Genomic DNA, 11,757 nt, shown 5'->3' on the forward strand with positions numbered 1-11,757 from the left:
ATATCGCATCGGAAAAGGATGATAATAATAATTAACGGTACAGTGATTACAATGAATTTATTTTTAATTGTTACAGATCACGCAGGTCATAGTTGGTCCAAGCGGCGAGGGCTGCGGGTTGCAGGCGCCGCGCGGCTTGTCTGCGACTTGCGACTAGGATGCGCCTCAGGATAGAGTGGACGATTGTCGAGGACCATCGACTGCGATACCGGCGTCTATCGGCGGCAGGTGGCGGCGGCAGTCAGCAGCCAGTGATCGAGAGACGACCGCGGCGCGCGCGCGTTAGTGTCCGGCCATGCGGCGCCCGTGATGCACGCTTACACGTTCACCAACATGTCACCGCGCTGCAGTCTCAGGTATGCGAACGAATCAGTGCGGAAAGCGGCGGCCGATGTCGTTCCAGCAATTAGTCAATTAAACATTACAAATGTCTTCATCGGAACCCGATTGCCGCGCTTTTTAAATGACAATAATAGTTTTGAGTTTTTTTTTTGAAAGCAAGGGCCCGCCGTCGTTTTCTAAAACGGAAAGTTTGAAAATTTCTAAAATCTGATTTATTTTTATTAGTCGATTTGTATTACGTTTTAGATTAGCGCCGGATATTTTATTGGCTGATTTAAATAATTATGTGGTATTTAACAAAACGCACGTGGGGAAAGTCGGTTAAGCGCATTAATTTCACGTCGATTTATGCATGTGCCGTTTGCAAAATTCTCGAATTAAATTAGAACAATACGAAAATGCAAGAAATTTACGCTTGGTCGATGTGCTCGATGCAAAAAACGCATTAACATAGTGTTACATAGCATTAGCAATCGCGGCGACCCGTAGACCCCGCGTGCGGAGCCGCGGCGGACCGGTGCCAGCTCGCAGCTCCATTCACCTCCGTCAGCTGTGCAGCCGGTGAAATTCCCAGGTTCAAGATCGTCTTAATATGAATATTGATGGACACAAGTGAGGTGCGACAATTGTACTGAAAAACTTGCTCCGACGACGCCGTATTCGAATTAGAAGTTGCGTATCGGCAATTGTCATTCATTATTCAACTTCGTATTTACAAACAAACGTGTTTTGTTGCTCTCTATTATTTAATCATTAGAAATGTTGTTTATTTACATAAAACAATATCCGAGTCTTTTATAAAAATCTCTGTACTGATGCGAATGTGGAGATTTCCTCGTCACAGAAGTTTTGAACCATGTTGCAATAGAAAGGGCTAACGTCAATTGAGTACAAAACGTCCCGTGCAGGTATATTAATTTTCGAATAATGATCTATTAACTCTAACTGCGGCTGAAATCGTTCATTCCATTATCTCTATTTTCACAAACACGGAAACGCGAGTAAATAAAATAATAATATTAGAAAACAAACTTAGACAACCGGTTTATAGGAACGAAGATCTTGAGCTGCAAAAAATTAATAATTTTAAAATATTTTATTTGTCTTGTAAGCTTGTAACTAACTTCAGACTTACTCATCATGAAGCTTTTGTCTCAAAAAAATCCACATGGGCTTGTACAGTAAAGTTATATGATTATTACCGCGTATTGTGTTTTGAACGTAAAATATTTTTAATATTTTTCACTTTCACTAATTTAATTTATTATGTATACAAAATAAATGCGAATTGCGGGAAAACGCCCTCTTTTATAATTGAACACCTTTTGATCCTTTTTGAATCATTTGCTAAATAAATAAATAATTCAATTCTTTTATATTGTGGAATGAAGCCCTTGAATATGATAGATGTTTTGATTGTTTCAAGTAAACGTTTTAAAATTATTTTGACTAAAGCAAAGTGTATGTTTACATAATGCTGTGCAATAACAAAAGATATTATGATTATGTATGGATAAAGTCAACTAAAGTCTTGTATTAGCTACACACCGCCCTGCGACACGCTGACGAATCCTTTCAAGACCATAACAATTGTACTATGGATTTTAGTAACCCAAATAGTGACGAAGTAATATCTGTGTAAGACATTGGCTTACGAACAATATTGCGACTATTTCTTACAGAGAGCATCTTTAACATCCATTTATTTATTATTTCAGCGTCGTTGTAAGCTTCAGAATATAAAACTAATTACGGATGTAAGTGAATATCCTATTTTTCTGTTTATCCTGTCCATCGAAAGGAAACAACGCAGATGCAACTTTAATTTGTCGCAGATGTCTGTAGGTAGCGGTCACTCAGCTCTTTTGCTAACAAAAAATAGTTCGTTAAAGTTTTGAATATTAAATACTTGCTTATGAGAATGATTGATTATTTAAAGTATTCGGATACGCGGCTGAGCGCCGATCCGGCGTATACACTTGATGAGGAAACGAAATTTTTGCTAATTTAGGGAAATACGGATTATGCAATAGTTGTTTAATTATAAGGTTAGTAATCTCTTATGTATTAATTTATGCTCACCTTAGTTTCTTATCATTACTATGACTCTATCAATGCGGCACACCTGGATCAATATTTTATTACGAACACGAACGACAAAACAACATCTCCCATCTCCTCTGTCCAGTAAGTTGTTACTACGTTGTCATCCCATAGGGCTTGGATTTGATCGCACCTGCCGTGCCTAAGGGGTAAGCGACCCATTTAATTATAAAAAAATCGACTTAGTGTAATACAAAATTGCTCCTTTCTTGATGTTGTAATAACAGTGTAACTGCCCATTGTAGTGATATACCGGTATATCTTGTGCAACATAACAGATACGTATGTGGTACAGTTGATCAAGTTAATAACACCAGCTCGTAGGAACGAAAACGAATCGGCAAATCTATAGCTTATTACATTTGTTGGCAGCAACTCGCAGTTGGGCAATATCCGCGTTACTTCTCCTCATCGTTAAATAAAAAAATTGGTTGTATCTAATATGTAACAACCGACAGGTGGTCGTAGTTTGTTTTGGCTCAGGTTGCGTGCTCGGCCGCCACTGAGCAAAGTTCCGTTGCAGTAGCGTTTGTAAAGCAATTCGAATTTTCACAAATAAATGTAACATGTGGTAGAAAGTTCATTGCCGCAGTGAACTAGATTGTATTTCAGCCTTGAAATAATAATAATTGGTTCCAATATTTTACTGAAAGTTAAAATGCTACAGTTGTTGCATATTGATCAAATTCACTCCAGCATTCCAGTCAAACGTTTATAAAATAATCTATTGCTTACATATACCGACACTGAACAAATTGAAAAAGTGAAATACAAATCATCATCAGACGAGTGTCATCGTACGAGTATAAACCAAAATATACGCTTGTTAATTCGTAACGTACGAGTATACGTACACTATGTGAACCGTACCGTACACAAGTAGTACTGTATTATCGGCAGCTCAACTCGGACTCCATTTAGGACCTCGAGTCTAGTTGTTTTTGATGTCCACGATGTTTGTTGTATGAGTACGTATGAAGAGGAGGTAATGTGATGTAAGTCGGTGTACCCTCACAGTATACCCAGGATTTAGTTAATTACTAGGCGAGCCTCATATTATACGTTATTATAAAATGGAATTCCGGTACCATTCATTCTATCGCTTTCCAATATCTCCCATCCCATACTCTGGTGTTATTCTTATACGTAAAATGTTTTTACCTATATATGGCTAAATAAATTATAATTTTCCACGGGACTTAAGTTATTGTGTCATTATAGTATTGTTTTTTTAAAGCAAAGTCGCGCAGTCACAGCACTTAAATGACGGACAATATTTTTATACTTTATCCCCATAAATGCTATTTGTTTTACTGAAATAAAAAAAAGTTTAATCATAACTTGACATTTTTATCTAATAGTATTATATATAATAATCTACGAAAATATTAGGTCCTTACATATGAAATTGGCGTTTTTCGTATTGGCCACTTTAATCACGAATTTCTCCTCTTTGGTAAGGAATTCCAAATTCAAATTTGTACAGTTATAGACTCATGTATTTGTGGTTCGATGACCGTCATTCATTTGTTTTTTTTCTTCTGTTTTTTTCTGTTTGCGTCACTCATTTTACAAAATGGAAAACTTAAAATATCGCATTATTTACGAGTACGAGTTCCGCCGTGGCACTAGTGCTGCGGAAACGACTCGAAGGGTGAATGATGTGTATGGCGGTCGTGTTGCAAAAGAAAACACAGTTCCTTTTTGGTTCCAACGTTTTCGTTCTGGAAATTTCGATCTGCAAAACAAGCCCCGTGGACGGCCTGAGACTCAAGTTGATAATGAAGAGTTGAAGGCTATTGTGGAAGCGGATCCATCGCAAACCACGTCCGAGTTAGCTGCAGGCTGCGATGTTAGTGATAAAACTGTTTTAATTCACTTGAAGCAAATTGGGAAGATTAAAAAGCTTGAAAGGTGGGTACCTCACGAATTGACTGAAGCAAACCGGCAAACGCGCGTCGACTGTTGCGTTACATTACTAAACCGGCACAATAATGAAGGTATTTTAAACCGAATCATTACCTGTGATGAAAAACGGGTTCTTTACGATAATCGGAAGCGCTCAGCGCAATGGTTGGATCCTGGCCAGCCAGCCAAATCCTGCCCCAAGCAAAAATTAACCCCAAAAAATTTACTTGTAAGCGTTTGGTGGACTAGTGCCGGTATTGTTAATTAGAGTTTTCTCAAATCTGGCCAGACTATTACGGCTGATGTCTATTGTCAGCAATTGCAAGCCATGATGGAAAAGCTAGCGGCTAAACAACCTAGGCTGGTCAATCACTCCACGCCACTGCTGCTTCACGACAACGCTAGACCACACACTGCGAAACAGACGGCTACTAAATTAGAAGAGCTTCAATTGGAAAGTCTAAGACATCCTCCGTACTCCCCGGACCTTGCTCCAACAGATTACCATTTTTTTCGAAATTTGGATAACTTCTTGCAAGGGAAAAAATTCAACTCCGATGGGGCAGTCCAAATCGCCTTCAAAGATTTTATTGATTCCCGTCCGACTGTTTTTTTTAGTAAAGGGATCAATGAACTACCTATGAGATGGCAAAAGTGCATAGAAAATAATGGTTCATACTTTGATTAATTAAATACATTATATTAAAAAATATTCGACTTTTTGTTCCTCCCATACAAAACACCAATTTCATATGTAAGGACCTAATATTAACGCTCAGAAAACTTTTCCCTACTTAAAGCAAAAAAAATCCATTCAAGTTAATTTAATTTATCTTCGCAGTAATTATAAATTTGTGCCGTAATTATATTTAAACGGGAATTTCCCTAAGATTATAGTAAGAATTGGTAGTGTTTGCTTTTGTGTTAACTTTATAAATGAAACTGATAAATGTGTGTGATGATTGTTTGTGCGTACAGTGACCCAACATACAGTCGGCAGAGGTGCACACTAGACGTATTATGTAAACACGGGGCACAATGTGAACTATCAAAGAGACGTGTTGCTGCGCCGGCGCCGGGAACATGTTTGATAATATTACATCGTTATTCAGCAACTACACGACCTCCTCAGCGCCTCAGCAACGGCTTAGGCTTTCGCATATGTTATTTAAACGCCGGCAGAAAGAAAGCGTTCAATTCTATGTATCTAATAATTCAAGGTTTTAATTTATCAAATATGTTTGTTAAATTAATGCATATTCGGATTTCAGATCTTTTGCGCTGAGCGTCGTGGTTCTGTTAGCTGTAATTTGTACAGAAGTGAGCGCGTTCGCAATCAGAAGCTCCTTCAATACAACGAGCACGCCCGCGCTAGACCTCGCTGTAGACGAGAGTCTGCAGCTCGAGGTCAGACGTGACTTCAAAATACCTAATGATTTAAAGGCAGAAACTTCTAAAAAAAGTAATGAAGTTCCCGCATTCACTACCGATTTACCGCACAGTAGCAATGCCTCGACCTCAACATTTACCCAAATAACTACCACAATGAAGTACAATTCCGATGTCATCGCGGAAGCAATAAGAAATAATATGACTACAAAAAATAACCTTTCTGAAAGAAGTGTGTTAAAGGTAAACAACACAGTAAATTTTGATACCGATACAACCAAAACTCCGATCGTGTCCGAACCGGTGGCCATTACAGAGAACTCTACTGCTCAAAATTACCTCAACGTGACTGCAACGACACAACAACCGGCGGATATGGACAACTCCATGTCACTATCTGTTGAAAAGATTAATGTTAGAGCACTTAATGACACCTTTGACGATTTGAGTACTGAACTAAACAACACAGTTAAACAAATAGCTGCGCGGGACCAGCTCGCAAATAAATCTACACAGAATGTAAACACTTTAGCAGAAAAAAATATATCTCTATCACCCATTGTTAACAGTAGCGATTACGATGATATTACTACTAATTTTACTTCGCGGAGAAAATACACAGTTATAGATAGGATATTAAAATTGTCAAAGAACGAGACAGCAGCTCCGGCCGATAATAAAGCAGAATCTCTGGTGTCTCTGACTTCGACTACATCTGATGAGGTTCTAAGGAGAGTGGCGACGGAGTACCCTACGGTGACGACACCGATGCCGCGGCTGGACTTCGTGCCTGGTACTACCAGTTATCCAGATATACTTGTAACGCAAGAAATAGAAAATATAACAAACTCTTTCGAAGTATCAATACAAAAACCTAAATTCGAATCGTTGTCATCAAAACGAGCTGGATTTTTAAATCATTCATCGAAATCTAAACAAAACGAGTCAACGGGTGAAAATGTTACAACCGAGACTGCCTACAGAGATCACACGACAATAGCACTTGAAAATAATTTTGACGCATACACTGGTCCAAATGTCGCTGGGATATCCAAATCGCAGAGTTATTTAGTAAGTAAATCTTTAGTGACATCTTAGGTCTTTAAATTTTCATATTTATATGTGAATGAATATTTATGTTTGTTTTTAACATTGCAGGATGAAGACGCGATTAAAGAAGAAATGCTTCAAGAAACGTCGCTTAAAAATAACGAGGAAATGGCTCAACAAAATCACGAAGGCAGTATAAATGATACTGATACCACATTCTCTTTTCTGGAACAATTCGGCTTCTTTACGTCAACACAAGATTTGGAAGGAACCGTGCAAACTAACACTGAGGAAATTATTAATACCAAGCCTTCTCAAGATAAAAGTAAAAGCACCATTGTGTACACAGTGAGTCCGAACTACAAACCTATGAAGAAACTTGAGATCCAACCACCAAAACAATTTGTTAGGGACCCAGATGACAACAGCTGGAGAAATGAGAGCATTAGTTCCCTAGGGATAGTTTTCAAACCAAAAAATTCTTCGAAACCTTTCACTCAAGTCTTGAAAAACAAGACAGAGACCGAATGGAGTAATTTACTAAGTAGAGATAGCAAAAGTGATGTTCCCGACCTAAGAGAAAGATTGGAGAAAATAGCTCAGAGGCGCAAGACCAAAAAGAACAAGACAGATTTCTTCGGAAACGTAATTTATAGTGACTACGAGGAAACCAATAGTTCCGAAGAAGTGACCAACAACCGAAATATTGATTTCACTCAAACAGTAGAAAGTATTTTGGAAGATACGACCATCCCAAATGTACTGTCAGAAACAGTAAAGGAGTTGTCTACGTTGGGTTTGACTACGACGCCAACCACATCGACAACCCCCGCAACCACAGCTGCTGCAGCCGTACATGAAACTACAGAGTCGAAAATAAATATTAGTTCCACAGCGACGACAACACAACTAAAAGTTTCTAGTAAAGTTCTTAATAGAACAAAAGAGACATTGTCCAAAAAGGGAAAATACAATTCTTCTGCGACTGACAAAGAACGGAAATATTTTAATGTTTTTGATTACTATGATATTCCTAATGAGGACGAATCGGAGTATTTACAGTTGGCAAAGTTAGAACTAAAAAAATACTCCGTTCCAAATTACGTGACACAGAGACCTTTGGTTACGACTACACCTTTGCCTTATCGATTTACTAAGCCGGAGACGATGTCTATGCCCGAAAGAAAGGCAACAATACAATACTTCCCCCCGAGAATTAATACTCAGCAGCCGAAACCGAATAGATTTGATAATGACGTTAAAGCTAAAATTAAATCCCATACAAAAATATCATCTCCGAAAGAAGTGACGTCATTTACACTCACCAATGCGCCGGATACTCCGTTAGGCAAATACAGTTCAAGGTATCAAGAGGACCAACGCAATGTACATCCTACTCATGTCAATACTATGACACCGATCGAGGCACCGAACATGTACAACGCAAATGACTATACAAGATATCTCTCGCACACTGAACCCCCGAGGATACCTTCGGAGCAAAAGACTAGATTCGGGACCAACGACCACACGGAAGGCTTCCACAGGGCGTCCTACATGATGAAGAATTACAAAGATTTCATAGAGCAAGCCGCCAAGGATTACGACTACGAAAGAGACGCGGGCTTGATGACGTACACGCCGCCGCCGGCGCCCGCCAGAGGCGTCACCATCAGCGACCTGCTGGCACAGGAGAGAGACAGACCGAACACAAACTTTAACGAGGACTACGACGCGAAGTTCCGCAAGGACGTCCTGCAGAGATTCGTGGACAACTTCAACCATAACGACGCGCGTTACCAAGCCAACTTCCCCGTGCTGTACAACAACACGGTGATGCACGTGAACATGGCGGGCAACGGCGAGGCGGCGGCCGCGTCTCGCGCCTTCCTCAAGGGCCTGTACAGCCCGGTGAAGCCGAGGTCGGGGTACGCGCGCCGCGAGCCCTACGACCCCGCCTGCGACAACGTGACGGTGGAGCTCTCGCCCGCCTACGAGCTGCACTACTACGTGCCAGAGCAGGAGGAGAAGGAGGAGATCGAGTCCAAGCCGGTCAGTTAGCCTCCACCCCATTCTCTCTATAACTCTGCATCTCAACTCGTCGACTTAACAGTCAGTGATTCGCGATGCTAACAACGCCTGGTTTATTTTGTAATAAAAAATATATTACTGTACATGCCTAGGGTCAATATTTTTAATGCATGGAATTTCGGTAAAGTAATATTTTTAGGACGATAAATATTTTTTAAAAATATACACGCAATTTATCTTATTTGTATATTTTAAACTTATTCAATTAAATTACTTATAGGAGCTGATAGCTCTTCGTGATCATATACTTTCCAAGTATAATGTAATAAATGAAAAGTAGACAGACAATTATTTTAATGTGTATTATGTATAAATAAATTCTTGTCCTGGCTGGGAAAGATGTCCTACTTGTGTGTCAGCACATTGTTTCACAAAATAACAGATGTTATTATCTAATCTTTGCTGTGTTATGCAAATAATGATTTCTTAAAATCTAAATAACTTTCGAATGATATACATAATTATGTATTTATTTTTCTATTTTCTAATTCACAGTCATTTTACAATCAATCGTTCATTTTGTACCAAGATATTTTTTTATTATTTTCAACATGAACGCGGTGCAACGCGTATTTTTTATCGTTCTGTACTTTTTAAAACTATAGACAGTAAGTTAATTTTAAGCCAACATTAAATATACCAAATAATAGCTGATTTACATATTTTGTAAAATTTGAATGGAGATAGTTTTTAGACATTTATGTATATTATAAAGCCTATGTATTTACCACCGTTTACTGCTATAGGTTATATTATTTTTGATTTCACAATTATGTTGATTTGAACAAAAGTTGATCATTGTGTTTATTTTGCTGGTGCAAAGCTAGTATAATATAATTTACTCACTTATTTTATTTATTGTGAATATCTTTTCGTGTAGAAACAATGTAATGTTTAAATAGCATCACACAACGTTCAGAGTGAAGATAGAATAAGAAAATACGATGTTATTAGGTAGATATATGTACTATTGTTGTATTGAATAAGTGATTTGTAAATGTGATTTATTTATAAGTAGTATGAAGAGGTTGAGAGGCGGCTGTGTGTCGAAGAGGGGCCATCGCCTTGTTATAGCTCGTTGCATTACAAAGTTCGAGTAGAGGTAAAACATGAAGCTCGCGGCCGAGTGTGGTCAAGCTAATGTCTCTAGTGTTCATACAAATAAAGTAAATTAAACAACTATTTGTTTCTTTTCTCACATTTGTAATGAAGAAGTACTTATCACATTGATTCAATTACTTTTTAACAGACGACGCTAAAATTGGCGTGTGTTGCTATACAAAGAACACTGCTGTAGCTGTAGTATACTTATTGTCTGATGAGAGAAGACTGTCATATCGATCACTTAGTTATTCCAAGTAAGTTGTACACTTATTAGTTAGGTTGTTGTAGAAGCGCTAAGTAACACGGAAGCTCGTTGATTCTGATCGCAGCTTGCTCTGTGTTTGTACCATAGTTTTAAAAATGATTTGATGTAATGGGTCAATTGAAACCAACTATGCCTTTTAAAATACCATTTTATTGACATTTTCATTAAATAATAATAGTATGCAAACATCACTCGATCGATCGATCGTTTCAAACGGTTACATGACATTTGAGCATAATTATTTGGGCCGGTGTTTGCCCCCCTCCCGGCGCCCTCCCGGCGCCCTGCCCGCCCTGTACGCCGGGTCGGGCGGAGCGGGTAGGGCGCCGCGAGTCGGGCACCGCCGCCCTTCGGGAACATAAACTTTCAGTGGAAATGCAACTCTGGACCAATAAATAATTATGTTACAATCTCAATTATTATATAAATTCAAATAAACAAAAAAAATGTATTTTTCTTTCATAAATGAACACATTCCTCTTTGGATTATACAAAAACAATAATTCAGAACGTCCATTATATACAACATGTGTGTCCCCGCTTTCGATGTGTCCATTTTGAATGTTACAGTACGATAATGATTACAACAATAAAATATATAATTAAACAAAACGAGAAATCTCAGATTATTGTGATGCGATAACACGAGATAAAATAAATGTACAGAATTAGTGAAACTGTGCGGGAAAATACAACGAGCACACACACAGACACACGCCTCGATAGACAAGAGCGAGCTCACAGACATTCAGTGTGCAGACAACAACTGTGCGGCCGCGCTGCACTCTGTACAGAATTTAATGAGTACGGAACAGTCTGTCTGTCTGTTTGTCTGTCTGTCAGTCGTCGTGTATTGCAGACGTGAGTATCGACGACTGCACATAACTGACGGCGGAGTGACATATCTCGGGCGACCGACTGACGCTTGTTGCGCGGTCTAATTTTCGACATAATTCCTGCCATTTCGATTGGTCGCGATTTGGTTCTATAATTTAGGAATCAATAAATTGTATCACATCTAAAGAAACTTTAAAATAAAATCTTATTTAGAAAATAGAATGACAAAATTAGAAAAACGTTATTAACTCTATCGAAGCGTGGGTAACTGCGAACGTTGGGATACTAACGATGGTTTAGAATGAAATAAATAAAAAAAGCACTGCACTCATAATAATAAACTAATCCAGGCTCCGACTGTCTCTGTAGTGGGAAGTTACACGAACGCTATCATAATATGTTATATAATAATAGTTTTTATATTTTATACTAAAAGCGATTATTTACAAAAAGGGCATGCCACTTTCCTAGCTATAAACCTGCCTCCGACTTGCCTCGCGGCCCGTCTCCGCCTCCGCGACTAACAATTTATTTCCACGTGTTGTTGATGGCGGTTCTGCATCATGTTAACAGTGGAGACGAGCTCGAGGCCGCGAGAACATCTTCCTCAAAGTGTCGGAGCGCGCGCCGCTCAATTCTACTGTACCAAGTTGCGAGTTACACGCGAC

At 38.8% G+C, this 11,757-nt stretch overlaps 1 protein-coding gene across 1 annotated transcript; it reads left to right on the forward strand.

Annotated features, from left to right (window-relative positions):
* The first annotated feature begins 232 nt into the window (after positions 1 to 232).
* On the forward strand, positions 233 to 8,973 carry LOC106716270. The gene is made up of 3 exons (XM_014509754.2): positions 233 to 356; positions 5,625 to 6,813; positions 6,901 to 8,973. Exons 1-3 carry the CDS (start codon positions 310 to 312, stop codon positions 8,851 to 8,853), a joined length of 3,189 nt encoding a protein of 1,062 aa, XP_014365240.2. The 5' UTR covers positions 233 to 309; the 3' UTR covers positions 8,854 to 8,973.
* Positions 8,974 to 11,757: the final 2,784 nt, after the last annotated feature.

The sequence above is a fragment of the Papilio machaon genome, chromosome 4, assembly GCF_912999745.1.
Source record: "Papilio machaon chromosome 4, ilPapMach1.1, whole genome shotgun sequence".
Taxonomy (NCBI): Eukaryota; Metazoa; Arthropoda; class Insecta; order Lepidoptera; family Papilionidae; genus Papilio; species Papilio machaon.

What these genes read in the sequence shown, in the direction of transcription:
- LOC106716270 (XM_014509754.2), top strand. Translation starts at nt 310, where the DNA reads ATGCACGCTTACACGTTCACCAACATGTCACCGCGCTGCAGTCTCAG. An exon ending in TCACCGCGCTGCAGTCTCAG is followed by an intron (nt 357 to 5,624) that starts GTATGCGAACGA and finishes TTCGGATTTCAG; the next exon opens with ATCTTTTGCGCTGAGCGTCG. An exon ending in CCAAATCGCAGAGTTATTTA is followed by an intron (nt 6,814 to 6,900) that starts GTAAGTAAATCT and finishes TTAACATTGCAG; the next exon opens with GATGAAGACGCGATTAAAGA.